The 27741-nt window shown below is 53.0% G+C and overlaps 1 protein-coding gene across 16 annotated transcripts in view; it reads left to right on the top strand.

Annotated features, from left to right (window-relative positions):
• Window positions 1–27741, top strand: part of TNXB (tenascin XB) — a 57171-nt gene that overhangs the window by 19772 nt on the left and 9658 nt on the right. For 3 of the 16 annotated variants that reach the window (XM_072728662.1, XM_072728644.1, XM_072728691.1), the window contains 17 exons: window positions 1046–1339; window positions 3081–3371; window positions 3719–4024; window positions 5588–5944; window positions 9039–9341; window positions 10528–10827; window positions 12060–12347; window positions 12590–12898; window positions 13420–13728; window positions 13863–14165; window positions 14554–14904; window positions 16838–17155; window positions 17545–17895; window positions 19318–19614; window positions 20992–21321; window positions 21708–22058; window positions 26014–26346. In XM_072728662.1, coding sequence (XP_072584763.1) covers window positions 1046–1339; window positions 3081–3371; window positions 3719–4024; window positions 5588–5944; window positions 9039–9341; window positions 10528–10827; window positions 12060–12347; window positions 12590–12898; window positions 13420–13728; window positions 13863–14165; window positions 14554–14904; window positions 16838–17155; window positions 17545–17895; window positions 19318–19614; window positions 20992–21321; window positions 21708–22058; window positions 26014–26346 — 5391 coding nt within the window. The remainder of the gene's footprint in view (window positions 1–1045; window positions 1340–3080; window positions 3372–3718; window positions 4025–5587; window positions 5945–9038; window positions 9342–10527; window positions 10828–12059; window positions 12348–12589; window positions 12899–13419; window positions 13729–13862; window positions 14166–14553; window positions 14905–16837; window positions 17156–17544; window positions 17896–19317; window positions 19615–20991; window positions 21322–21707; window positions 22059–26013; window positions 26347–27741) is intronic. The other 13 variants (XM_072728672.1, XM_072728648.1, XM_072728677.1 and 10 more) reach the window with 10 other exon arrangements.

Genomic DNA, 27741 nt, shown 5'->3' with positions numbered 1-27741 from the left:
CTGAACTCTGCTCCAGTCAGTGTCCTGGGGATGGGGAGGGGCTGGGCCATTGGGGCTTTAGAGGTGGCATGGGGATTGTGGGGCTGGGCTGGTGTTTGGGTTGGAGTGGTAAGAGCAAACAAGGAGAGAGGAGGTTGGAGTTGAGGGTTCAGGGGAAAGAGGAATGGAGGGAGTCTCAGAATAAGGACGAGGTGCAGGAGGGAGATGGGAAGAGAAAAGTCAGAGGGTGGGCCTGGGAGTCAAGAGAGGGGCTGTAGGCTCTGGCTTTCCACTTACAGTGTTCTTTGTCCTGTGTGCTCCCCAGTTCCTGGTCACTCACAGACCTCTGAGGGTAGGCATGGGAAGGCCTCAGCCCTGATGATACTGACCCTTAGCCCCCTCTCCCCCTTCCCTTCCCCATAGCTTCCACCACCCCCTCAGGGGGCAGCCTAGAACAGCAGCCCCCATTCTGGGAGCCTGGCCTGTAGTAGGCTGTGCTCCATGGTCCCAGCAGCCAGTTTCTGCTGGGGATGGAGGTTCTTTAAGGTAGGGAGCTCCACAGCGATCAGGGCTTCAAAGATAGGTGAGGTTTGTGGTGTCAGTGAAGCCCAGGGCCTGGACTTCCTGGCTCTCATGTTCCCTCCTGGTCCCTCTTTATGACTAGGGTAGCATACTCCCTGCCACTCCAGGTCAGGCTCAGCACTAGAAGAGAGGGAGGAGAGGGAGAGAAAAGTGGACAGAGGAGTCTTCAGCTGCTCCAGAGTGGCAAGGAGGAGGTTCTGACTCCGGAAGAACCAGGGATGACTGGAAACTCCCCCAGTGGTCTTGATGTGGAGAGGGACTGGGACCTTTGTGAGAGATGGGGAAACTAGCACAAGGGGAGGGCTAATGCTGTCACTCCAGAACAGAGGAGGGCTGCTCACAGAGGCTTGAGGTGGGAAGTGGAGGCTCTGGGGGAGGGAGCTGTCAAGGAAGGAGGGACCCAGCGGGCTGAGGAGAGGGAAGGAGACCAGGGACAAAGGTAACGTTTGAGTCCACCTGCTCGACTTCTGCCCCCACGTTCCAGACAGGGATGGGCCGAAGCCTGGGAAGCCTTCTGCCCCACCACGCCTGGGTGAGCTAGCAGTGACTGACCAGACCTCTAGCTCCCTGCTCCTGCGCTGGACAGTCCCAGAGGGCGAGTTCGACTCCTTTGTGATCCAGTACAAGGACAGGAACGGACCCCAGGTGGTGCCGGTGGAGGGGTCCCAGCGCTCAGCCCTCATCACCAACCTGGACCTGGGACGCAAGTACAAATTCCTGCTCTATGGGCTCCTGGGCAAGAAGAGGCACAGCCCCCTGGTGGCTGAAGCCAAGATTTGTGAGTGAGATGGTCACACACACCCCTGCCCCTGCCCCCTGCACAACCTTGAAGAGGGTCTTCCCTGTGCTTTGGGAACACCAGGAAGGCTTCCTGGAGGCAGTGGGGCCTCAGATGAATCCAGAAGGGAAAACAGTGGTGGGTCCAGCAGAGAGGTTGAGGAGGACAGTGCCAACAGAGGGAGCCATGGAGAGGCAGGAGCCAATGTGGCCCTGGAGGAAAATCTGTTACATCACGATGGAGATCAGGGCAGCTGAGGGGACTGAGCTTGCCTGTGTAGGACTGAGGAGCTTAGAGCTCATTTGAGGGCCCTGGGCGGTTGGGGGGAGGGGCGGTCTGAAGGGTTTTAACTGGGAATGACATGATTTAATATTTATCTTACCAATAACACTGAGACTGTTGCAGAAGCTAGCTGGAGAAGTGAGTTAAGAGCCAACAAGAAATGATACTGGCCTGCCTAGGATGGTGGCAGTGAGGCTGGATGAGGGAGGTGGAGGACAATGAGGAGGCCCAGGCAGTCCCATGTTTCTAGAGCAGACAGTCCTGTTCCCTGAGGCGAGGAACAGTGGAGGAGATGAACAGCACAGCATGGGACACTTAGATAAACCTCTTTGGAGCATAGGTTAACAAGATGTTCTAAGTGTATCAACACACTTACTGCCTACAGCAGCCCCGTGAGGCATGCCTGTTTATAAATGAGGAGAGTCAAGGCACAGAGAAGGACGGGGCACTTGAGCAGAAGTGGCAGGGCCACGGGGTTGTCACTGCTGCCCTCACAGGTCTGGAGAGCAGAGAGAAGGCCTGAAAGGGGGCATGGGGGGACAGGAGCCAGGGTGAGGGTGTTGGTGGAGAAGAGATGGTGGCCAACACTCAGAGCACAGGCAGAGGAAGAGGAGCATGCAGAGTAGCCCAAGGGAGTGACTGGCATACGGGGACACAGCCAGGGACAGTGGTGTCCTGGATGCCAAAATGAAGGGCGCGGTTCGACATATCAGATTCCATAAGAGTGATTCAGGGCTGCAGACCGTCCACAGGACTTAGCAATGGCCAGGTCATCACTGACCCTGGTGAGAGCTGCCAGTGGAGGGTGGAACTGGATTAAGAGGGAGATAGAGGTGAGGACATGGCTACAACCAGTGTAGACGGCTCTTTCTGGAAGCTGGACTAGGACTAGAGAGCAAGCAGGGAGGTGGAGGCTGGAGGGAGCTAGCAGCCAAGGAGAGGAGCTCCCGCAAAGGCTGAGGGCACAGTGGCAGGGAGGGAAGGGTTGGTGGTGCAGGGTGGGAGAGAAGGAGGTGGGAGGCTCTCCCACATTCAAGTACTCCAAAGATGGTGCTTCCGTCTCTTGGAGGAAAAACCAGCTGGTAGTTAAGCCTGGAAGCAGTAGAGATTGTCCTGGAAGACTTCCTTGGCTGTAGAGGCACAGAAAGGGATGGCCGGGCTCCCTTCTCTCTGAAGCCGTCCACTATGCTGCAGATAGTCAGGGCCACACCAGTCCATACAGTGCTTCAGTGCCATCTAGAACATGGCACCCTTCCTTTAGGTGAGCACAGCTCTACGCCAGGGCACACGGCTTGGCAAGCAGAGGCTGGCTGGATTTCAGTCCCTCCGTGCTCCCTCAGCCATGTACCTTTGTGCAGTGAACAGCCTGTACCACCTCACACAACATCCGTATGTGGGAGACAGAGTCCCCCACTTCCTTTGACCTGTGTTCCTCCTCTCTTCCCATCCCTCTTCCCAGTGCCGCCGAGTGATCCCAGCCCAGCAACTCCACCCCGCCTCGGAAAGCTGTGGGTGACAGATCCTACACCAGACTCCCTACACCTCTCCTGGACTGTCCCCGAGGGCCAGTTTGACTCCTTCGTAGTACAATACAGGGACGGGGATGGACAGCCCCAGGTGATGCCCGTGGAGGGGCCTGAGCGCTCAGTCATCATCTCCTCCCTGGACCCTAACCACAAGTATAGATTCACTCTGTTCGGAATTGCCAACAAGAAGCAGCATGGCCCCCTCACAGCTGATGGCACCACTAGTAAGTGGCAACTACCTAAGTCTCCCTGTGACCCCTCCCAGTCTTCCCCACACTTGCCCTCAGCTAGGAACCAGCTGGGGCTTCCCAGTGTGATGGCTGACTTGGATACCTGGCCCCACTCCCAGGCTGAGGGGAAGCCAGCCTCCCCCGTACTGCTGGGTCCCTTCCATCCCATTCAGCTGCTCCCCAAGGCCCAGAGGATGTGTCATACCCTGGCTGTGCCAGACTTCCCAGGAGTTCAGCACTCCTAATGGATGCTGACTGAATAGTGACTCCCTCCCCATCCAAACCCCAAGCCCCAATCTGGGGCTGCCAGTGCAGCCCTCACTGGATCCTCTTATTTACAGCATCGGAGAAGAGAGAGGAATCCCTCGACCCAGAGTCCCCAGAGCAGCCCCTGCTGGGGGAGCTGACAGTGACTGATGCAACCCCAGACTCCCTGCGCCTGTCCTGGACAGTGACCCAGGGCTCCTTCGACTCCTTTGTGGTCCAGTACAAGGATGCACAGGGGCAGCCCCAGGCAGTGCCTGTCAGGGGGGATGAGAATGAGGTCACCATCCCTGGCTTGGAGTCCCACCGGAAGTATAAGATGAACCTCTATGGGCTTCATGGCAGGCAGCGTGTGGGGCCTGTGTCTGTGGTGACCACCACAGGTAAGTCAGGGTTGCTCAGGCCTCCCTCCACCAGCCCTGTCTTCTGAGCAGGACCTGGTCCGGGGCTCCTTTGTACCTCCCTCCGCCTTCTCTTTCTTGGCTGCATGTCTGCCAAGCCTCTGCCCTCTACTTCCCCACATCCCAGGACTTCTCATCCAGCCACCAGCCCCTGACCTTTTTCTGGGCCCTGTTTCTCCATCTCCAAAAATAGGTCTCATTTTCCCCACTCTGAACACCTGGAACACCTCCACCCCAGGCTGCCCTGCCCACAGATATCCTCAGCCACTGTGTTCCTTCCCCTACGCTGGCCTGGCTGGGGCTGCTGTCATTTCTGAGCTCCCACTGGCAACTGCCCGCACCCTCCCACCACTGCTGCTCTGCTCAGAGCTCACAGCTCCAAGGCACAAGAGTCCCTCATTTCCCCAGCTTCTTTCTGGCATGAAAAGGCCTCATTCCAGACCCCACATCCCTGACTCCCAAGCAACTGGGAATGGGGCAAAGGCCTTCCTTTCTTTTTTTTTTTTTTTTTTTTTTTTTAAGGCCTTCCTTTCATTCCCCCACCACTCTGCACTTCTCCACCGGTCCACCCTCTCCCTGGTCAGCACCATTTCTGTGGTTGTGTAGCCTTGTGGTTGGAGCACAGATTCTGGATCCAAGTGCCTAGACTTTAATCCTAGCTCTACAATGTACTACCTGTGGGACCTTGTGTGAATTATGAACCTCTCTGTATCTCGGCTTCCTCATCTGTCCAGTGAGGATAATGAACAGTCAGTGTACAAACCTACGTGCTTAGAGCAGTACCCCGCACACCAAACTGCTATTCAAGAGTGACCTGCTCCTCATCCCTAGCTCTCTTCCTTCCCAGTATCCTTTTCTTCTCCTTGCCTATCCTTGCCTGCTCCTTCCTCAGTCTCCTGTCCCATGAGTAGTACTCTAAGGACCAGGGAGTGGGTCACAGAAGCCAGTCTCCCTTCTCCAAGGAGCCTCAGCAAAGACCTACTTGTCAGTAAGTGGGTAGGTGCCCTCGGGGCGGTGATTCTAGACTCAGCCAAGGAAGAGCATGGCCCTCCCGAACTCCACCCTCAAATCTCTCTCCCGCTCTTGTCTGAAAGGAGGCACAGGGTTGCCCAGGGAAGCCTCAGCCGGGGCACATTTTGTCTGGTGTCCTGGTAGGTGGGGTGGGAGCCACTGGAAATCCCTGGGGAGGTGCTGGAGCTGAAAGGGAGGAAGGCAGATGGGAAGAGGCCTTAAAGTCCTTCAATCCCCAGAGCTCAGCACTGTCCATGGACACGCTAGGAAATTCCTCAGAGATTCCTCTCTTCCCATCTCAGCTCCTTTCTCAGACATGAGAGGAGACTCCCACCCCGACAGAACCCGCCAGCACCATTCTACCAGCAGTACCTGACGGGTCAGGGGTCTGTCTCCACTCTCTCCCATGAGCTACTGAATGGCTAATGCAAAAGCTACCCAAACCCCAAAGCCTGTAGCTTGAGGACTTTATTTGCTGAATGACCAACAAAGCAAGTCACGCTGTAAGCCCATATCCCCCATCTCTTCTCTCAGCCCCTCAGGACGTTGTAGAGGAGACTCCTAGTGCCACCGAGGTGGAGACCCCCACGCCTACAGAACCCAGCACGGAGGCCCCAGAGCCCCCCGAGAAGCCCCTCCTGGGGGAGCTGACAGTGACGGGATCCTCCCCAGACTCCCTGAGCCTCTCCTGGACCGTCCCCCAGGGCCACTTTGACTCCTTCACTGTCCAGTACAAGGACAGGGACGGGCGGCCCCAGGTGGTGCGTGTCCCGGGCGACGAGAGTGGGGTGACCGTTGGGGGTCTGGAGCCGGGACGCAAGTACAAGATGCACCTGTATGGCCTGGACAGGGGGCGGCGCGTGGGCCCCGTGTCCACCGTGGGCCTGACCGGTGAGTGAGGGTGGGGCCTATTTCCTTTTCCTCCCACCAGTGCCCCCTATCCTCCCCAGGCCTTGTTGTGGTGGTCACTTGAGGCCCCCCACTGCTTGGGGAAGACCCAGAAGAGCAGCTCACTGGGGAGTGGGCTATCACTAGCTTTGTGACCTCAAGCGATTTTTAACCTTTCTGTGTCTGTTTTCTCATGTGTAGGAGGAGGATAGGAACAGCTGCCCCGCAGAGTAGCAAAGAGTGAATAAGTTAATGAGTTAACAGACACAAAGCACTAAGAAAGGGTCGAGTACAGAGTGCACATGCTATCAGCATTGCCATAATGATGGTTATAGTTATCCTTAGCCTGGGGTCTGCTCTGTCCCCTTTAGCTGACAGATGTGCATGAGACATGGCTTCTACATCACTGTAGCTGGAAACTTTCTGTGCCACTCATCCAGTCAGTGACCTTATAGCAAAGAGGGACATCTGTCCCATCCCTTCTCTTGGGTACAGGTATGGGGCCATCTGGCACTACAGAGGACCCAACCTAGGCATCTTCTCTCCAGAGCCCCAGCGCCAGGGGCCAGAACAGAGGCAGGCCTCTCAGAAGGGGTGTCTCTTTTCCCTTCACTCACTGAAACAATGACACTTATTTTTTCAAAACCAACTTTTACTATAGGGGGAAAGATTAAAAACTTAAAAGCAGAGAAACAGGTTTTCAGAACCTGGTTCCTCTACTCCCACACAGCCTGACCTCACAGTGACCTGGCTGGCTTAGTTTCCAGAACCTTCTACTCCTAATTTCTTTTTGTTCTTCAGTTAGCACTGAGAGTAGGGAGAGGGAAAGCCACCCCAGTTACTGTCCTGCAGGCCTAAAGTAGCAGGGTAGAGGCTCGTGCCCAGCCCAGACATGCTGCTAAGGTTTCTCTTAAGTGACCCTCCATCTGCTGTCTGTCCCAGGCAGCCACACTGGGCTCTTTGAGTCTCTGTCCCTGGTCCCTGGGTAAGAAGAAACTGTGTTGGGCACTGACTGAGCTGGCTAAGGCAGTGCGGTAAAAGGAAAATTAAGTTTGGGAATTTGACAGAGTTCTGCTTATGGCTTTCTTGGTTCTTGGCTTTGTGATCAATCATGATGTTCATTATCAGAGCAGGAAGGTGATGGGTAGCTGGAAATTGCTGAGCTGCCCAAGGTACCATGTGGCACATGCTGTACCATTGCCAGAAGAGGTGTATATGGCCTATTAGAAACATTTTTTTTTTTTTGAAACATTTCTTTTTTTTTTATTTTTTTTATTATTATTTTTTTTAATTTTTTATTTATTTATTATAGTCACAGAGAGAGAGAGAGAGGCAGAGACACAGGCGGAGGGAGAAGCAGGCTCCATGCACCGGGAGCCTGATGTGGGATTCGATCCCGGGTCTCCAGGATTGTGCCCTGGGCCAACGGCAGGCGCCAAACGGCTGCGCCACCCAGGGATCCCCGAAACATTTCTAAATTAGAAAAACATTGTGTCAAGTGCTGCATGGGGACAGCTGTGCTCGTGGGTGGTTATAATTTCACCTTTTCCAGTAAAGCCAAGGCACAACAAGAAGGCTTATTTGATGGCAGAGCGACAGTTATTCTCCTTCATGGGAAGAAGTACAGAGAGGGCAAAAGTGAGCAGGACGTAGATGCTATAGGAGTTATCAGAGCTAGAAGGAGCATGAAACACCATCAGGCCTGCTACCTGGTACCTAGTAGATGCTCTGTACATGTTAGCCACTCTTACTCCGCCCCCCCCCCGTCCCTGCCCTCCCCACTCAGACTCATTTGTGCCTTTCAGAGGCCTCCAAAACAGCACATTTTTAAAACAGGTTTTTATCTCTCTAGAGCCTAGTCTTTATCCTCCCACAGAAGCCAATCAGCTCTTGGGAGCCCACCCACCCAGCTACCTCCTCCACTGTTTTATTTCTTGGGACCACCTTCCAGCTTTGGTCATTATTGAGGAGTACCTCTCAGGCTCAGCCGATTCTGGGGTGTGGTGCCTGCCAGGACCTGAACTGGGCCTTTCCCAGCCGAGACCACTCGTTCATTTAACAAACATTTGTGAAGCACCCACTGGGTGCTGGGCACACAGCATCGAGCAAGGCAAAGCCCATCCCTGTGGAGCTCACATTCTAGCAGAGGGAAAGAGACAGCAAACTCTACACATCTCTCTGTGGTACTGTATAAGACTGTGATGAGACCTGGAGAAAAGCAAAGTCCAACAGGTGAGATAGTGAATGGTGGGAAGGAGGATGGAAAGGGCCTCTCTGAAGGAAGACCTGAAGGAGGGAAAGGAGAAGGCACTTTGGGAAGAATATCCCAGGCAGAGGAAGGGGCCCTGACCATCTGTAGACAAGCCAGGAATGTTTGGAATGGCTGGGGCATGATATGTAAGAGATGATCAAAGCCCCATGTAAGGACTTGGCTTTTGCCCCAGTGAGATGGAAGTCATTGCAGGGACAGGCTCTGACTCATGTCTTAACGGTGGAGGGGGGGTGAGGGTGGTGGAGGGAGAGGGTTTAGGAGACCCTTGTCATCCAGTAAGAGCCAGTGGTGCTTGGAGATGGCGGCAGTGGAGTGGAGTTAGGAGGGGTTCAGCTTCTGAAGGTCTTGCTGACAGAACTTACTCCCAGGCAAGATGTAGGTTGGGAGGGGACTCACGGGAGATGCCCAGAATGAAGTGGTGGCTCCCCACTGAGGTGGGGAGGCTGTGACGGTGTAGGTGTGGGGGGGTGTCCCTAGGGGAACTTGGTTGTGGACTTCATGAGTTTGAGACACAGCAGGCACCCGAGGAAAACACCAGGCAAACCCGAGTCTGCGGGGCCCGAGGGAGGGACTTGGAGCCACTGACATACAGCTGGAGGGTCAGCAGCTCTCCCAGGGTCTCAGTGACCATGGATGCCCCTCCTCAACCCCAGCACAACCCCAGATCCTGACAGGGACTTAGGGAGGGGTTGTGGCCAGACAGATGTTGCCAATCAGTGTAGTTTTACCTCAGAGCCACCTCGTGGGCACCACAAAAACAACAGATGTATTTACTAATGAGGGAAAAAGGAGCTTTTCCTCACGGCCTTCCACCGTCTGTCTCAGCTCCACAACCGGAAGAGACTCCAGCCACAGAGCCCCCTCTGGAGCCACGCCTGGGAGAGCTGACAGTGACAGATGTGATGCCCAGCTCCATGGGCCTCGAATGGACAGTCCCTGAGGGCCAATTTGACTCCTTCGTGGTCCAGTACAAGGACAGGGACGGGCAGCCCCAGGTGGTGCCTGTGGCCGCAGACCAGCGCAAGGTCACCATCCCTGGCCTGCACCCTGCACACAAATACAAGATGAATTTCTACGGGCTCCATGATGGGCAGCGCATGGGCCCCCTCTCTGTGGTAGCTGTGACTGGTGAGTGAGCAGGGGTGAGGCAGTTCTCGGGTCACCCAGAATCCCCCCACCCCACAAGCCCTCCCGCAGGTCCTGTCTGGGTGGCCTCCATGGGTCCTCACTGAGGTCACAGGCACTGTCTGTTCCCTGACCCCTTGGCTTCTCCCCAGGCTAGAACCTGCCCTACCCTCCAGTGTCCCTCCATACTGCCCTCTCCCCAGGCAGGAATGTCCTGCTTCCAGCTGACCTAAATCCTCTGGCAGACTCTGTCTCCCCTGACTGTCCACAGCTGTTTTCTTCGTTTCTCTCAAAACCCTGCTGTGACTTGGACTTCTCCTGATGTGCTTTTTCATTTGGGCTTACAGTACAGGCATCCCTTGAGTCTCTTCTCAGAGGCCCTCAGTGCCCTGGGGTTATAGTCTGCCTTTCTGCTGGAAATGACCCTTGCTCTTGGCTTCATGGGCACAGGTTGCCATTATTTTTCTGCCATGGTGGCTGATGAAACCCATGGACTCCTCTCAGGGCAGTGCTTTAAAATCTACAACATGAATGCATAGGGTTAGAGAGGAAATCAATTATATTGATATTCAATTATCAAAATATTTTATTTTTTTGAGATTTTAGAGATTTTATTTATTTGACCTAGAGACAGAGAGAGCACAAGCAGGGGGAGCGGCAGGCAGAGGGAGAGAGAGAAGCAGACTCCCCACTGAGCAGGGAGCCCGACTCGACTCGGGGCGCTCGATCCCAGGAGTGGCTGAGATCATGACCTTAGCTGAAGGCAGACTCTTAATGGACTGAGCCACCTGGGCGCCTCCTGCTAAAATATTTTTAATTCAAATTTATGATTTAGTAATACAGGAACTTCTTCATTATCCGTTAAATAATGAGGCTAGTGACATAACCTCCCCACATTTAGAAGCAGGATGAATATAAATGGTATTTTGAAGTTTTTGCAGTCATTCTAAGGTGACATGAAAACATCCATTGATGTCACAAGTACTGCTGGCATCACAGTGACTGGCTGCCTGTATTCATCATTGAAGGAAATGCTACATTTCAGTTAGAGGTCAGAGAAAAAGTAGATGTGACTGTGTCTCATCTTAGTTCGAGGCCTCCTTGAGGCCTTGGGAGCCCAGGAGACCCTTGGGGTGGGGGAATTCTTCTGCCCGAGATCTCAGCTATGTTCTGTTTTCCTGGATCCTAGCTCCCCTCCCACCAGCCCCAGCCACAGAGTCCCTCCAAGAGCCACAGCTGGGGGAGCTGACAGTGACAGACGTGACCCTGGACTCTGTTAGCCTCTCGTGGACAGTCCCCGAGGGTGAATTCGACTCCTTCGTGGTCCAGTACAAGGACAGAGATGGACAGCCCCGGGGGGTGCCTGTGGCCGCAGACCAGCGTGAGGTCACCATCCCTGGCCTGGAACCCAGCAGGAAGTACAGATTCCTGCTCTACGGGCTTCAGAATGGGAAGAGACGCAGTCCAGTCTCTGTGGAGGCAAAGACAGGTGAGACCCGCCCCGGCCCCCAGCAGCCTTCCCACCTTTCTTCACACCGCCTGATCTTTTTCTTTCTGCCAGGCTTCCCTGCCAGGCATCCCTTGCCCAGGCTTCCCCTTCCTTTGTCCCCAGGACAAAGGCTTCCCTTTGTCCATCTCTTCCGTTTCTTTTGGAAAGCCACACTGCCTGCCCCAATTCAAGGCCAGTGAAAGATGGGGCCAGTCCCCGGGTCTGCTTCCCCCACTGACTTTCTCTCTTCTCATTTCCACTCCTGTTGAATGGGGGAAGCCTCTTTAGGACCCTTCCTGGAAGGTGGGACATGGGAGACTGGGGGTGTGGGAGTATAGGGAGCCAGGGGCCCTTTCCATCTGCCTGGGCCTTGCAGCCCTCAGCCTTAAGCAGCCCTCACCTCCTGGGAGTTTTGGGTCATGACCTTCTCATTCTACCGTCGCAGGCATGTCAGGTCCTCTGTCTGCTTCCCCCAGAGAGCCCTGTTCCTCCTGTGCCCTCTTCCCGGAGGCTCGGAAACTGGGAAGCAGAGGAGCCCAGGGCTGACTGCCCAGCCAGGCCCGGTCGGGCCCAGCGCAGCTGTGCCCCTTTTCTGGGTTTCAGTCCAGGCCTTCCCCTGCCCCTGGGGGTTCCCTGATGCCAGAAAACTCTAGCAATAACAATGCTGTCAGCATCCTCCCTGGCCAAGAAGGCAGCAGGCCAGCTCCTTCCCAGGCCTCAGGATGGCTTTAGGGCAGACACCAGATCCTTTCTCCATGTGAACTCCCGTTCTTCCCCCCACCAAGTAGGCAGCCCCCACTCCTCTACCAGGTCCCATGAGGGCCACCTCCGTCACAATACCCTGCTTTCCCATCTGCTGTCTACACTCATCAGGGATCCTGTGCCCCTTCTGATGTCCCCAAGGGTCAGTCAGATCATAAAGGGTAGGCTCCTTGGTAAAAGGAAATAAGTAATCCAAGCTGCACCCTGCTAGGAAAAGAGCCTGGACAGCAGGAGGAATAAGATAAGCAGGAAGCTAGGGGTTCTTTTTTTCCCCCCAGAGATATCACATTGGCCAAGTGGAGGGAGGCATGGGCCGGCTGGGGATGGTGACAGAGATGGGAGGATGATGGAAATATTTTGGGGAAGTGCTGATCATTTGGACAGCCCTGGGTTTTTCCAACTCTAGTGGGAAGCAGTCAAATAGTCATTCTGGAAGAAAAATAAACACAAGAATCTTTTCTCTCTGTCAGCTTCCCAAGGTGACGCCAGCCTCGGGGCCACACCCCGGCTCGGGGAGCTGTGGGTGACAGATCCCACCCAGGACTCGCTGCGGCTCTCCTGGACAGTCCCTGAGGGCCACTTTGACTCCTTTGTGGTCCAGTTCAAGGACAGGGATGGGCCCCGGGTGGTGCCCGTGGAGGGCCACAAGCGCTCAGTCACAATTACCCCTCTGGATGCTGGCCGCAAGTACAGATTCCTCCTTTACGGGCTCCTGGGCAAGAGCCGCCGTAGCCCCCTCACTGCTGAGGGCACCACAGGTGAGGGTGTCTCTGGAAGGGCCAGCCTCTGCTCCTGGGGCTCCCCTGGGGAAGGTGGCAGCACACAGCCAGGCCAGGGAGGCAGATGGCTGCCATCGCAGTAGTTATTCTCCTCACATGGTACTAGCCCTGTAGGACTCAGCCATGGCAAAGCCCTGTCCCCAGACCTCTCAGTCTTGCCCTTTCAGGTCACCCAAGCTACCAGAAACAGCTTAGCCGCTTTGTCTCTGTCTCTATCTCAGAGCCCTGGAGTGATGTGGATGATGCTAAAACAAAGCATCCCCCAAAGCCCCATCTTGGGAAGGAGCTACAGGTGACCAGCATGACAGCAGACTCTGTGAGCCTCGCATGGACAGTCCCTGAGGGCCACTTTGACTCCTTTGTGGTCCAGTACAAGGACAAGGATGGGCAGCCCCAGGTGGTGCCTGTGGAGGGTAGCCTCAGGGAGGTTAGCATCTCGGGCCTGGATCCGGCCCGCAGGTATAAGCTGCTTCTCTACGGGCTACACCAAGGGAAACGTGTGGGTCCCATCTCTACCATCGCCTTGACTGGTGAGTGAGGCTGTGACCAGAATGTGCCGTCCCTCCTTCTGGTGTCAGCTCTCCTGGTCTGACCGAGCCAGGGGATTTCTGAGCTTCCTATTTCCCTTCTTTTAGGGGAAGGGATAGCCCTATTGAGGCATAATTCACATAAAATTTTATGTGAACAGTGAGTTTTGGTAGATGTATAAGTCATGAAACCATTACCACAGTTGAAATATAAAACATTTCCAGCGACCCCAGAACCCATTTGCCCCTTTGCAATCATTTCCCCAAATCCCAGCCTCTGTCAGCCACTAACTGCTTTCTCTCCTTATGGCTTTGCCTTTGTAAGCCTCTCATTTAACAGAACCATACAATAAGCACTCTGCACTGGGTTTCTAACATAATGTTTTGGGAATTCATCCCCCTGTTCCATAGTTGGTCATTTTTATTACTGACCTCTAGCCTTCACCTACTCCCCTCCTTCCCTCTCCTTGGAGAGTCTTGTAGCAGCAGCCCAGTCACCCATCCCTACCTGTCTCTCTTTACAGTGCCCAGAGAACCTATGAAAGCCGAGGCCCTAAGTCCTCGAAAGCCTGAGCCTCGCTTAGGGGAGGTGACTGTGGAGGAAGCCACCCCAGACACGTTGCATCTCTCCTGGACTGTGATGGAGGGCGAATTTGACTCCTTTGAAGTCGAGTACACAGACGAAGATAGGCAACTCCAAGTAGTCAGGTTAGATGGTGACCGGAATGACATCATCCTCTCTGGCCTGGAATCTGACCACAGATACCTAGTGAACCTGTATGGTTTCCATGGCCAGCAGCGAGTGGGTCCTGCCCACATCGAAGCCCTGACAGGTGAGTGAGGAGAACTTCACTCTATCTGCTTCCTTCCAAATGGCTGGAGAGCCTGGAGGAGAGAAAAGTCCCCATGGTCGCCTGGCCTCTCTCTCTCACGTCCTACTCTCTCTCTCTCTCCGGTCTCTGTTCAGTCCCAAAGGAAGAGGAGGATGAACCTTCAGAGCCTCCCATCAAGCCACACCTGGGGGAGCTGGCAGTGACCAAAGCCACCCCCAACTCCCTGCACCTGTCCTGGACCATCCCCGAGGGCCAGTTTGACCACTTCCTGGTCCAGTACAAGAATGGGGATGGGCAGCCCAAGGCGGTGAGGGTGCCAGGGCATGAAGACGGGGTCACCATCTCAGGCCTGGAGCCAGACCACAAGTACAAGATGAACCTGTATGGCTTCCACGGTGGCCAGCGCATGGGCCCCATCTCTGCCATTGGGGTGACAGGTGAGTAGCCAGTGGAAGCCTCAGGGTTGGGCCAGTGGCAGGACCCCCCTCTCTCAGGTAATGGGTGAGTGGGGTGCAGGAGGCCCTTCTGCTCAAGGTGCTCCCCCGTTGGGGCTCCCTGAGGACCGAGGGGGTCCTCCCGTGCAGAGAAGGGCGGGTCTCCATGAGCTGTGCTGCTGGCTGGACAGGCTTCCCCATGGCTGACCCTGGAGGCTCCCAGCATGTTTGTGAGATGTGGGCTGAGCAAGCCCACCCAGCCCCGAGAATGGGCTTCACTGAACTGAATCGGGAGCCCCCAGACCCAGTCACAGCTTCTCCATCCTTCTCCTAAGACCTGAGGACGTCTCCCGGGGACCTGCCTCATCCTCTCCATGTGTCTCTTTCTCAGCTGCAGAAGAAGAGACGCCAACCCCCACCGAGGTGGAGGAGACCTCCAGCCCCCCAGAACCCAGCACAGAGGCCCCAGAGCCCCCCAAGGAGCCCCTCCTGGGGGAGCTGACGGTAACGGGATCCTCTCCAGACTCCCTGAGCCTCTCCTGGACCATCCCCCAGGGCCACTTTGACTCCTTCACTGTCCAGTACAAGGACAGGGATGGGCGGCCCCAGGTGGTACGTGTCCCGGGCGACGAGAGTGAGGTGACCGTTGGGGGTCTGGAGCCGGGACGCAAGTACAAGATGCACCTGTATGGCCTGGACAGGGGGCGGCGCGTGGGCCCCGTGTCCACCGTGGGCCTGACCGGTGAGTGACAGCGGGGACCTTCAGGGTTGGGCTGGGTAAAGTCTCATTGGTGGAGCCTTCAGAGTGTCCTCCACTGGAAATCCAGGAACCTAAAGCCTCACCTAACCTGCCCTCCACCCAGTAACATGTCAGGACAGGTGCGATGTGGGGTGGAAGCCGAAGGCCAGGGACATGCCAGGCATGTGCCCGAGAGGCATGTGGGGTGGAAGCCTTCGAGGCAGTGATCCACTGACCCTTGTGTGGCTTTCTGTTTTGCCTGGGAACCCTGGAAAGATCTTGTGTGTGTGTGTGTGTGTGTGTGTGTGTGTGTGTGTGCGTGGTTGGGAAATGCCATGAAATATTAATTCATCCACTCAACAAATACCTAATATGTAAGATTGGACACACACAAAGAGAAGGAAGAGCATAAGGAGCTCCCGTGTGTCCATTGCCCTGTTGCAGCCTAGTATTAACTCCTGGCCAGTCTGGCTCCTCTGCACCCCGCCCACCCCTTGCCTTCCCCCCACTGGAATGTATTCTTCATTCACAGCTTTACTGGGATATAATTTACATACCTCAAAGTTCACCTGCTTTAAGTATACAGCGTAATGATTTTTAGTCTATTTACAGGGTTGTCCCACCCCTATCTAATTTCCTTTATGCCCAAAGAGCATTCCGTTGTATGGATATATTATTGCTGTATTGGTAAACTCAACCCAGATGCTCTATACTTCATCCCGTACCTCGTGGCTTCATGTTTAGTGTGTTACTCTTTTTAAAAAGACTATATAAGAGGAGTCCGGGTGGCTCAGTGGGTTAAGCTTCCAGCTCTGGATTTCGGCTCGGGTCATGATCTCAAGGTCATGACTGGAGTTCACTGGAGTGAACCTGATCATGGCAGAGAGAAAGTTCTTATTATACTGGGGCTCCCGGGCATGGGGAGACAGGCTGCGAACCAGCCATCAGGCAAAGAGGTGTGTGTGTGTGTGTGTGTGTTTGTGTGTGTGTGTGTGTGTGTGTGTGTGTGTGTGTGTGTGGCAGGAGGTCCTGGGACCGGGCCAGGACCGGGCAGCACGCTTGAGCCAGCCTGCCGGGTACCCACAGGACAGCTGGGACCCAAGGTGGGAAGGTGTTAGCTTGGTGACAGCGTTAGAGTCAGATCCACGTCACAGCCGGTGCCAAGGCCTGGAAACTAGGATCATGGTGGCCCCTGAGAGGGACTGGGAGGATTTTGTGTGAGATCCTCTGAGTGGGGGAAGGAGTCCTGAGACAGGGGTAGAGCAGTAGGAGCAGTTCAGAAGGCAGGGACTCCTCCTGGGGATAGAGACGGTTGTTGCAATGTTAAGCTGAGCCCAGTGCCGTCCCATGTGCACTGAAGGGCTCATCCTGGCCTCCTGTGAGGAACGGGTGGGCAAGGAGAGCAGGGAGGCAGGGAGCTCAGGGGGCAGGTGGTGACCCAGGTGGCAGGCGACAGCACTGGGATGGGCCCCAAGGCAGGCTGGTGGGGCTACAGGTATGGGGAGCTCAGGAGGCACTTAGGAGTGGGTTGGACACTCTGAGTCTGATGGCAGCTGGGGACGCAGACAGATCCAGGAAGCCTCCAGCGTCCTGGCTGGGGAAGGGTGAGGTGTTTGGGGTCTGAGCAAACACATGAGCCAAAGGGAGTGAGATGCCAAGGAGACCCTAGTGAAGGGAGGTCTAGGGCCCAGGATGCAGGGGAGGTGGGTACTGAAGAGAGCAGTGGGCAGGGGAAGGGCAGGTGAGGGCAGGGCAAGCTGAGGATATGTGCCCAGAAGGCCAACACTGGAACCTGGGACATTAAGGGAAGAGTGGATGAGTTAGAGCCACCGTGGGTGGCAATGCTCTGCTCCTTATGATCTTATTTTTGTAGACACCTACTTAGAGGCTGACCTGCACATCCTCATCTGTCCCTGTATGTCTCTGTCCCCTCCAGAATATGAAGCTGTGACCACCCAAGCCCCATCCACCATGTCCTCTGAGCCTCCCATCAAGCTACACCTGGGGGAGCTGGCAGTGACCAAAGCCACCCCCAACTCCCTGCACCTGTCCTGGACCATCCCCGAGGGCCAGTTTGACCACTTCCTGGTCCAGTACAAGAATGGGGATGGGCAGCCCAAGGCGGTGAGGGTGCCAGGGCATGAAGACGGGGTCACCATCTCAGGCCTGGAGCCAGACCACAAGTACAAGATGAACCTGTATGGCTTCCACGGTGGCCAGCGCATGGGCCCCATCTCTGCCATTGGGGTGACAGGTGAGTAGCCAGTGGAAGCCTCAGGGTTGGGCCAGTGGCAGGACCCCCCTCTCTCAGGTAATGGGTGAGTGGGGTGCAGGAGGCCCTTCTGCTCAAGGTGCTCCCCCGCTGGGGCTCCCTGAGGACCGAGGGGGTCCTCCCGTGCAGAGAAGGGCGGACCTCCGTGAGCTGTGCTGCTGGCTGGACAGGCTTCCCCCTGGTTGACCCTGGAGGCTCCCAGCATGTTTGTGAGATGTGGGCTGAGCAAGCCCACCCAGCCCCGAGAATGGGCTTCACTGAACTGAATCGGGAGCCCCCAGACCCGGTCACAGCTTCTCCATCCTTCTCCTAAGACCTGAGGATGTCTCCCGGGGACCCTGCCTCACCCTCGCCATGTGTCTCTTTCTCAGCTGCAGAAGAAGAGACGCCAACCCCCACCGAGGTGGAGGAGACCCCCAGCCCCCCAGAACCCAGCACAGAGGCCCCAGAGCCCCCCAAGGAGCCCCTCCTGGGGGAGCTGACGGTGACGGGATCCTCCCCAGACTCCCTGAGCCTCTCCTGGACCATCCCCCAGGGCCACTTTGACTCCTTCACTGTCCAGTACAAGGACAGGGATGGGCGGCCCCAGGTGGTACGTGTCCCGGGTGACGAGAGTGAGGTGACCGTTGGGGGTCTGGAGCCGGGACGCAAGTACAAGATGCACCTGTATGGCCTGGACAGGGGGCGGCGCGTGGGCCCTGTGTCCACCGTGGGCCTGACCGGTGAGTGACGGCGGGGACCTTCAGGGTTGGGCTGGGTAAAGTCTCACTGGTGGAGCCTTCCGAGTGTCCTCCACTGGAAATCCAGGAACCTAAAGCCCCACCTAACCTGCCCTCCACCCAGTAACATGTCAGGACAGATGCGATGTGGTGTGGAAGCCGAAGGCCAGGGACATGCCAGGCATGTGCCCGAGAGGCATGTGGGGTGGAAGCCTTCGAGGCAGTGATCCACTGACCCTTGTGTGGCTTTCTGTTTTGCCTGGGAACCCTGGAAAGATCTTGTGTGTGTGTGTGTGTGTGTGTGTATGCGTGGTTGGGAAATGCCATGAAATATTAATTCATCCACTCAACAAATACCTAATATGTAAGATTGGACACACACAAAGAGAAGGAAGAGCATAAGGAGCTCCCGTGTGTCCATTGCCCTGTTGCAGCCTAGTATTAACTCCTGGCCAGTCTGGCTCCTCTGCACCCCGCCCACCCCTTGCCTTCCCCCCACTGGAATGTATTCTTCATTCACAGCTTTACTGGGATATAATTTACATACCTCAAAGTTCACCTGCTTTAAGTATACAGCGTAATGATTTTTAGTCTAAAAATCTGGGCCCAAGCAGATGCTCAACGGCTGAGCCACCCAGGCATTCCTTTTTTAAAAAGATTTTTTTTATTTATTTATGAGAGACACAGAGAGAGAGAGAGAGAGAGAGGCACAGACACAGGCAGAGGGAGAAGCAGGCTCCATGCAGGGGGCCCAATGTGGGACTCAGTCCCCGGTCTCCAGGATTACACCCTGGGCTGAAGGTGGTGCTAAACCCATGAGCCCCCCAGGCTGCCCCATTTTGCCTTTAAAAATGAACAATCAGGGATCCCTGGGTGGCTCAGCAGTTGAGCATCTTACCAGGCAGCCTCCAGCCCAGGGCCTGATCCTGGAAACCCAGGATCGAGGTTTTTTTTTTTTTTTTTTTTTAGAATCATTCATTAGTATCGTTAAGTATGTAGGTAATGTTAGTTTCCTGATTGTCTCTTAAGTGTTGTTTTGTAATCTGTTGCTGGGGTCAGGTCCAAAAAAAGGAGAATACGTTTAAGTTGGGAGAAAATGCATTTTAAATAGGGTGGTCAAGATTGGCCCTGAAGAGATGACATTTAAACAATGAACCTAAAGAAGTGTGGACATGAGCCATGCAGGCATCCAGGGTCAGAACATTCATGCAAAGGGAATAATCAGTGCAAAGGCCCTGAGGCAGGAGGCTGCCTGGTAAGTTTGACAGACCTGAGGAGGCCACAAAAAAATGTTGATAATAAGCAGAAATGGATCATAAGTTAGGTCTACAGAGCTGGCCCACCTTCTGGTCTGAATCCAGGAGAGCCAAGGCCTCAACTACTTCTTCCAGCGACAGGAAAAGTTCTGTTTGCATCTATCCCCAGACCCTGAAGGGGAGCCCCTTACCAGCACCCTTCTGAAGCCACACCTGGGAGAGCTGACCGTGATGGACACCACCCCTGACTCCCTGCACCTGTCCTGGACTGTCCCCAAGGGCCAGTTTGATCACTTCCTGATCCAGTACAAGAATGGGGATGGGCATTCCAAGGCAGTGAGGGTGCCAGGGCATGAGGACAGAGTCACCATCTCAGGCCTGGAGCCAGGCCACAAGTATAAGATGAACCTGTATGGCTTCCACCACAGCCAGCGTGTGGGCCCTGTCTCAGCTGTTGGTTTAACTGGTGAGTATGCAGTAGGACACTGAGCCCTGCTCCAGCTGGAGTCAGTTTCTCTTTCATGTCAGTATTCAGGTGTTTTTGCCCCACTGTCCCTGAGACTGAGCCTCCCGAGTTCCTGAGATCAGTTCTGCTTATGTCTATCCCAAGCCTTCAGTGTTGCCCCAGCCATCTTACCTTTTACACACAGGCTTTCTTTCTTCTTTTTTTTTTTTTAAATCTCTATTCCCAACATGGGCCTGGAACTCACAACCCCAAGACCAAGAGCCACGTGTTCTAGCCAGTCAGGTGACCACACACACAGGCTTTTTGGTCCTTGAAGAGGCAGGGAACCAGAGAAGTAACAGACTCAGACAGACCTGGGGTTAACCCTAGCCTCAGCCCATTTGAGCTGTATGACCCCAGGAGAGTTACTCAACCTCTCTGTGCGTCCCTTTCTTCATCTGTAAAGAAGGAAGAGGAAGAAAATTAATTTCTGAACTCTTAGGATGAATTCTCATAATTACTGATTTCAATGGGTAAAATTGTATGTGTTCAACTCCCAAACTGATCCTTATTTATGCTAAATGAACACTGAATCCTGCTACCACGGATGCTGTTACTTCAACAGTTAGTATTCGTTGTATCTGCAACTTCCTAAGGCACCTTCCCTTCATTCATTACATGCTAACAGGGCTGTTCATTGCTTTTGTTAAGTTCTTTTGGAGCTATTACCCCCTGATGCTTAAGACCTGCTTCCCAAACAGAGCAGATAGGAAACAAAATGATTTCATAATTCAGCTATGAAGGAAGAATGAAACCCTAAGCAGAACAGAAAAGCTGAAAGAGACCTGGGGTGTGAGAAGTCATCCATGCCATAAATTACGGAGAGAGCAAATATAAGCCCCAAACCACCCAGGTGCAGAGTTGATCTCCTGTGTCTCATCTCTTTGGCCTCAACTGTTAAAGCTAAATTTGTCTCTAAAAAAATGCTCAGAAGCCTTCTAAACACAAGGAGGTATTAAAGGAAAATATTCACAAAGTAGACTATCCAAACCTGAATACATGTACCTCCTGATGTGACTTGCCTGGTATGCTTGGTGGTGTTAGAAACCCTTAGCTCTGTCTCTCTATGCAGATATGCTCTGTGGCTCCCAAGGGCTCAGTGCATGAATGCATGTATTGAGCATCATGGCAGTCCCGGCCTCCCATCATGATGGCACCACAAGAGTGTGGTCCGTTCCTTGGTAACTGAACATTCAAACCAGGGAAATGACGTCTTAACCCTGGGAAGCTGGCATCCAGGCTGGAGGGCCTTGGTGTGTCTGGGAGACATCTAAACATCTTTTATTAGAAGGAGGCCCATGAAGCACATCCAAAAATTCTCTTTGTATCCCCATCCAGCCCCAGGAAAGGACCATGAAATACCAGCCCCCACAGACCCACCCACCACGACTCCCAAGCCTCCCATCAAGCTACACCTGGGGGAGCTGGCAGTGACCAAAGCCACCCCCAACTCCCTGCACCTGTCCTGGACCATCCCCGAGGGCCAGTTTGACCACTTCCTGGTCCAGTACAAGAATGGGGATGGGCAGCCCAAGGCGGTGAGGGTGCCAGGGCATGAAGACGGGGTCACCATCTCAGGCCTGGAGCCAGACCACAAGTACAAGATGAACCTGTATGGCTTCCACAGTGGCCAGCGCATGGGCCCCATCTCTGCCATTGGGGTGACAGGTGAGTAGCCAGTGGAAGCCTCAGGGCTGGGCCAGTGGCAGGACCCCCCTCTCTCAGGTAATGGGTGAGTGGGGTGCAGGAGGCCCTTCTGCTCAAGGTGCTCCCCCGCTGGGGCTCCCTGAGGACCGAGAGGGTCCTCCCGTGCAGAGAAGGGCGGACCTCCGTGAGCTGTGCTGCTGGCTGGACAGGCTTCCCCATGGCTGACCCTGGAGGCTCCCAGCATGTTTGTGAGATGTGGGCTGAGCAAGCCCACCCAGCCCCGAGAATGGGCTTCACTGAACTGAATCGGGAGCCCCCAGACCTGGTCACAGCTTCTCCATCCTTCTAAGACCTGAGGACGTCTCCCGGGGACCCTGCCTCACCCTCGCCATGTGTCTCTTTCTCAGCTGCAGAAGAAGAGACGCCAACCCCCACCGAGGTGGAGGAGACCCCCAGCCCCCCAGAACCCAGCACAGAGGCCCCAGAGCCCCCCAAGGAGCCCCTCCTGGGGGAGCTGACGGTGACGGGATCCTCTCCAGACTCCCTGAGCCTCTCCTGGACTGTCCCCCAGGGCCACTTTGACTCCTTCACTGTCCAGTACAAGGACAGGGATGGGCGGCCCCAGGTGATACGTGTCCCGGGTGACAAGAGTGAGGTGACCGTTGGGGGTCTGGAGCCGGGACGCAAGTACAAGATGCACCTGTATGGCCTGGACAGGGGGCGGCGCGTGGGCCCTGTATCCACTATAGGCCTGACCGGTGAGTGAGGGGGCATGGATCAGAGATCTTCAGGGAGAACTACCTTTTTTCATGGGTAACACAGATGACTGTTCTGTTCTTTTGCTAGTCCCTAAGAATCCACACCTCGGCTCCCCATTTCATGCCATTTCTTCCACGGCCCTGAACTGTGGCCTGTGCCTAGGAGTTTGGTATTTGCTAACCTGAAGCCTCATCATACACATTAGCATAACCTCCTTCTGATGATCAGCTACTAGGTGTCTCTACAAGAGAAATGTGTCAAGCACTGGCCAAGCGCGCGTGCGCACACACACACACACACACACACACAAGAAGGAAAGAAAGAGGACAACTTCCAACCACAATGGGATGATTAAATATTTAAGCAACATCTATGAGTTTTTTGCCATCACCAAAATGTTTTAACATAAGACAATTTACTTGATAATATTACAATCAAAAAGGAGTCTCCAAATTTTGTAAGGATGCTAATCATAACCACTGGAAAATAACATGCATGGCAAGAAAATTGGAAAGAAACACATCTTACAGGATGCATGGTTTGTAGGACAGGATAGAATGTTCCAGCCATTTTTGTTTTATTCTATTCTGTGTTGTTCCAAAATTTCTTAAATGGTGAACATTTCTTTTATAATCAGGAATTATTTGTTTTAAATATAACATCTTCTCCTCCCTTGCACCCCTTCAATATTTTCCCCCATTGCTCTTGCAATTTATTTCATATTTAATTCTGAAAAAGTCATAATTTCTAGTCCCTAAGGAATTACGGAGGCAAAATCCCAAGGCGAATTAAATTCTAAAAAGGAGAGTCAGGATGGTTTTTCTCAGTCAGGGTCAGCCGGATTCTCTCTCTCTCTCTCTCTCTCTCTCTCTTTTTAAATTAGTTTCAAGGGTAGAGTTTAACAATTCATCAGTTTCATATAACACCCAGATCTCTTTACATCACACGCCCTCCTTAATGCCCATCACCTGGTTACCCCATCCCCCACCCACCTCCCCTCCAGGAACCCTCACTTTGTTTCCTATAGTTCGACATCTCTTATGGTTTGTCTCCCTCTCTGTTTTTATCTTATTTTATTTTTCCTTCTCTTCACATATGTTCATCTGTCTTGTTTCTTAAATTCCACATATGAGTGAAATCATATAATTGTCTTTCTCTGACGGACTTATTTCCCTTAGCATAACACCCTCTAGTTCCAACCACATCATTGCAAATGGTAAGATTTCACTCTTTCTGATGGCTGAGTAATATTCCATTGTGTGTGTGTATACATATATGTATGTATGTATGTATGTATATCTCACATCTTCTTTATCCATTCATCTGTCAGTGGACACCTAGGCTCTTTCTATACTTTGGCTAATGTGGACATTGCTGCTATAAACATTGGGGTGCAGATACCCCTTCACTCCATTATGTTTGTATCTTTGGATAAATACCTATTAGTACAATTGCTAGATCACAGGTAGCTCTACTTTTGGTTTCTTGAGGAAGTTCCACCGTGTTTTCCAGAGTGGCTAAACCAGTTTGCATTCCTATCAACAGTGTAAGACGGTTCCCCTTTCTCCACAAGCTCACCAACATTTGTTTCCCGTTTTGTTAGTTATTGCCATTCTCACTGGTGTGAAGTGGTACCTCATAGTGGTTTTGATTTGTACTTCCCTGATGGCGAGTGATGTGGAGCATTTTTCTTTTTCTTTTTTTTTTAAAAAAAGATTTTATTTATTCATGAGAAACACAGAGAGAGAGGCAGAGACACAGGCAGAGGGAGAAGCAGGCTCCGTGCAGGTAGCCCGATGTGGGACTCTATCCCGGGACCCAGGGATCATGCCCTGGGCCAAAGCGAGGTGCTAAACCATTGAGCCAGCCTAGTGTCCCTTTTTTTTTTTAAAGATTTTATTTATTTATTCATGAGAGACACAGAGAGACAGAGAGGCAGAGACACAGGCAGAGGGGATGTGGAGCATTTTTTCATGTGTCTGTTGGCCATGTGTAGGTCTTCTTTTTTTTAATTAAATTAAATTAAATTAATTTTTAAATTTATTATTATTTATGTGTAGGTCTTCTTTTTTTTAATTTTTATTTTTATTTATGATAGTCACACAGAGAGAGAGAGAGAGGCAGAGACACAGGCAGAGGGAGAAGCAGGCTCCATGTACTGGGAGCCTGACGTGGGATTCGATCCTGGGTCTCCAGGATCGCGCCCTGGGCCAAAGGCAGGCGCCAAACCGCTGCGCCACCCAGGGATCCCTATGTGTAGGTCTTCTTTGGAGAAATGTCTGTCGTGTCTTCTGCCCATTTCTTGATTGGGTTATTTGTTCTTTGGGGGTTGAGTTTGATAAGTTCTTTATAGATTTTTGGTACTAGCCCTTTATCTGATAAGACATTTGCAAATATCTTCTCCCATTCTGTCAGTTGTCTTTTGATTTTTGTCAACTGTTTCCTTTGCTGTGCAAAAGGTTTTTATCTTGATGAAGTCCCAGTAGCTCATTTTTGCCTTTGTTTCCCTTGCCTTTGGAGATGTGTCTAGCAAGAAGCTGCTGCAGCCAAGGTTGAAGAGGTTGCTACTTGTGTTCTCCTCTAGGGTTTTGATGGATTCCTGTCTCACACTTAGATCTTTCATTCATTTTGAGTCTATTTTTGTGTCTGATGTAAGAAGGGGTCCAGTTTCATTCTTCTGCATGTGGCTGTCCAATTTTCCCAACACTGTTTATTGAAGAGACTGTCTTTGTTCCAGTGGATATTTTTTCCTGCTTTGTCAAACATTATTTGACCATAGAGTTGAAGGCCATTTCTGGGTTCTCTATTCAGTGTCAGCTCGATTCTGATGCCCCATGAGAACAGAGTTTCTCTGTGTGCCATGAGGGAGAGCCCAGCACCCTGGAGAGAGCCTTCTGTAGGGGTGGGGCTCACCGCCTCTACGAGACTAAGTGAGAGGCTCTATGAGGTTCCTTCTCCTCTCCTGAAGATACTTCACACAGAGAACCAATTTCACACAGCCCCTCTGACTCCTGGGGGATGGGCCTCTTTTTTCTACATATGTTCACAGGAGTGTGGCAGGAGGAGGAGGACGGGGGAATGATCAGATAATAGATGTTAGAACAGCTGCCAACTGAAAGGAAAACTGTTATCCACTGTTCAATTTTATGACCTGTCACACAAATCACAAGCACACACAAAGTAAGGAGGGCAGTGTAAGGAACGCATGGCACTTCCCCACAGCCCCCACCAAATTATTAATTTTTATATTCCAGGATTTCTTTCTAAGTCCACATTATTCTAGTGAAATGAATATCAACATTAAGCAATATTTGAAAAATAGGAGGAAAAATCTGCCATCAGAATACCTTTTGACCCAAAAACTGCCATTAATAATAATGTCCAAAACACATCCTCTCCCTGTATGTTTTCAAAAGCAGAGTGTACACGTAATTCCTGGCTCTTCCTTTGTTTTTGTACATAACTTACATTGTGAGGGTCTATTCTGTGGCTGTACAACCTGCATTAATCATCATCTTAATGGTTATTTGATGCTATGTGGTAAAAGTGCCATAACAAAATTAATCATCATCCCTGGGTCATTTCGATTGCTGACACATTCTGCTGTTATGGATGATCCCATAAGGGACTCCCATGGTACAACTTTTTCCAACTTTTTCATAATTTTTGTAGGATGGCTGCCCAAATGGGATTTGGGTCAAAGGACATGAGATGTATTTTGGCTTCTACCCACATGACTGAATTGCCTTCTTGAATGTTTATGGTCCTGGCCAGTCCAGTATGAAGGGGATTGGGGCCTGTCTAGCACTCTCCATCAATTAATTACCAGTTGCCTACCCCGAGGTTCTCCAGCTTCTGTTGAAAGCTGGAAGAGTCTGCTGCTTGCACTGTGTTGTCCCTATTGACATGAGCAGTACTTGACAATGAAGCCACCATCCCTGTGTCTTCTCTCAGGCCCCCAGGATGAGGTGGAGGAGACCCCCAGCCCCACAGAACCCAGCACAGAGGCCCCAGAGCCCCCCAAGGAGCCCCTCCTTGGGGAGCTGACGGTAACGGGATCCTCCCCAGACTCCCTGAGCCTCTCCTGGACCGTCCCCCAGGGCCACTTTGACTCCTTCACTGTCCAGTACAAGGACAGGGATGGGCGGCCCCAGGTGGTACGTGTCCCGGGCGATGAGAGTGAGGTGACCGTTGGGGGTCTGGAGCCGGGACGCAAGTACAAGATGCACCTGTATGGCCTGGACAGGGGGCGGCGCGTGGGCCCCGTGTCCACCGTGGGCCTGACCGGTGAGTGACAGCGGGGACCTTCAGGGTTGGGCTGGGTAAAGTCTCATTGGTGGAGCCTTCAGAGTGTCCTCCACTGGAAATCCAGGAACCTAAAGCCTCACCTAACCTGCCCTCCACCCAGTAACATGTCAGGACAGGTGCGATGTGGGGTGGAAGCCGAAGGCCAGGGACATGCCAGGCATGTGCCCAAGAGGCATGTGGGGTGGAAGCCTTCGAGGCAGAGATCCACTGACCCTTGTGTGGCTTTCTGTTTTGCCTGGGAACCCTGGAAAGATCTTGTGTGTGTGTGTGTGTGTGTGTGTGTGTGTGTGTGTGTGTATGCGTGGTTGGGAAATGCCATGAAATATTAATTCATCCACTCAACAAATACCTAATATGTAAGATTGGACACACACAAAGAGAAGGAAGAGCATAAGGAGCTCCCGTGTGTCCATTGCCCTGTTGCAGCCTAGTATTAACTCCTGGCCAGTCTGGCTCCTCTGCACCCCGCCCACCCCTTGCCTTCCCCCCACTGGAATGTATTCTTCATTCACAGCTTTACTGGGATATAATTTACATACCTCAAAGTTCACCTGCTTTAAGTATACAGCGTAATGATTTTTAGTCTATTTACAGGGTTGTCCCACCCCTATCTAATTTCCTTTATGCCCAAAGAGCATTCCGTTGTATGGATATATTATTGCTGTATTGGTAAACTCAACCCAGATGCTCTATACTTCATCCCGTACCTCGTGGCTTCATGTTTAGTGTGTTACTCTTTTTAAAAAGACTATTTAAGAGGAGTCCGGGTGGCTCAGTGGGTTAAGCTTCCAGCTCTGGATTTCGGCTCGGGTCATGATCTCAAGGTCATGACTGGAGTTCACTGGAGTGAACCTGATCATGGCAGAGAGAAAGTTCTTATTATACTGAGGCTCCCGGGCATGGGGAGACAGGCTGCGAACCAGCCATCAGGCAAAGAGGTGTGTGTGTGTGTGTGTGTGTTTGTGTGTGTGTGTGTGTGTGTGTGTGTGTGTGTGTGTGTGTGGCAGGAGGTCCTGGGACCGGGCCAGGACCGTGCAGCACGCTTGAGCCAGCCTGCCGGGTACCCACAGGACAGCTGGGACCCAAGGTGGGAAGGTGTTAGCTTGGTGACAGCGTTAGAGTCAGATCCACGTCACAGCCGGTGCCAAGGCCTGGAAACTAGGATCATGGTGGCCCCTGAGAGGGACTGGGAGGATTTTGTGTGAGATCCTCTGAGTGGGGGAAGGAGTCCTGAGACAGGGGTAGAGCAGTAGGAGCAGTTCAGAAGGCAGGGACTCCTCCTGGGGATAGAGACGGTTGTTGCAATGTTAAGCTGAGCCCAGTGCTGTCCCATGTGCACTGAAGGGCTCATCCTGGCCTCCTGTGAGGAACGGG

This window comes from Vulpes vulpes, chromosome 1 (genome assembly GCF_048418805.1).
Source record: "Vulpes vulpes isolate BD-2025 chromosome 1, VulVul3, whole genome shotgun sequence".
Classification (NCBI taxonomy): Eukaryota; Metazoa; Chordata; class Mammalia; order Carnivora; family Canidae; genus Vulpes; species Vulpes vulpes.
This window is presented reverse-complemented; position numbering and strand designations above follow the sequence as displayed.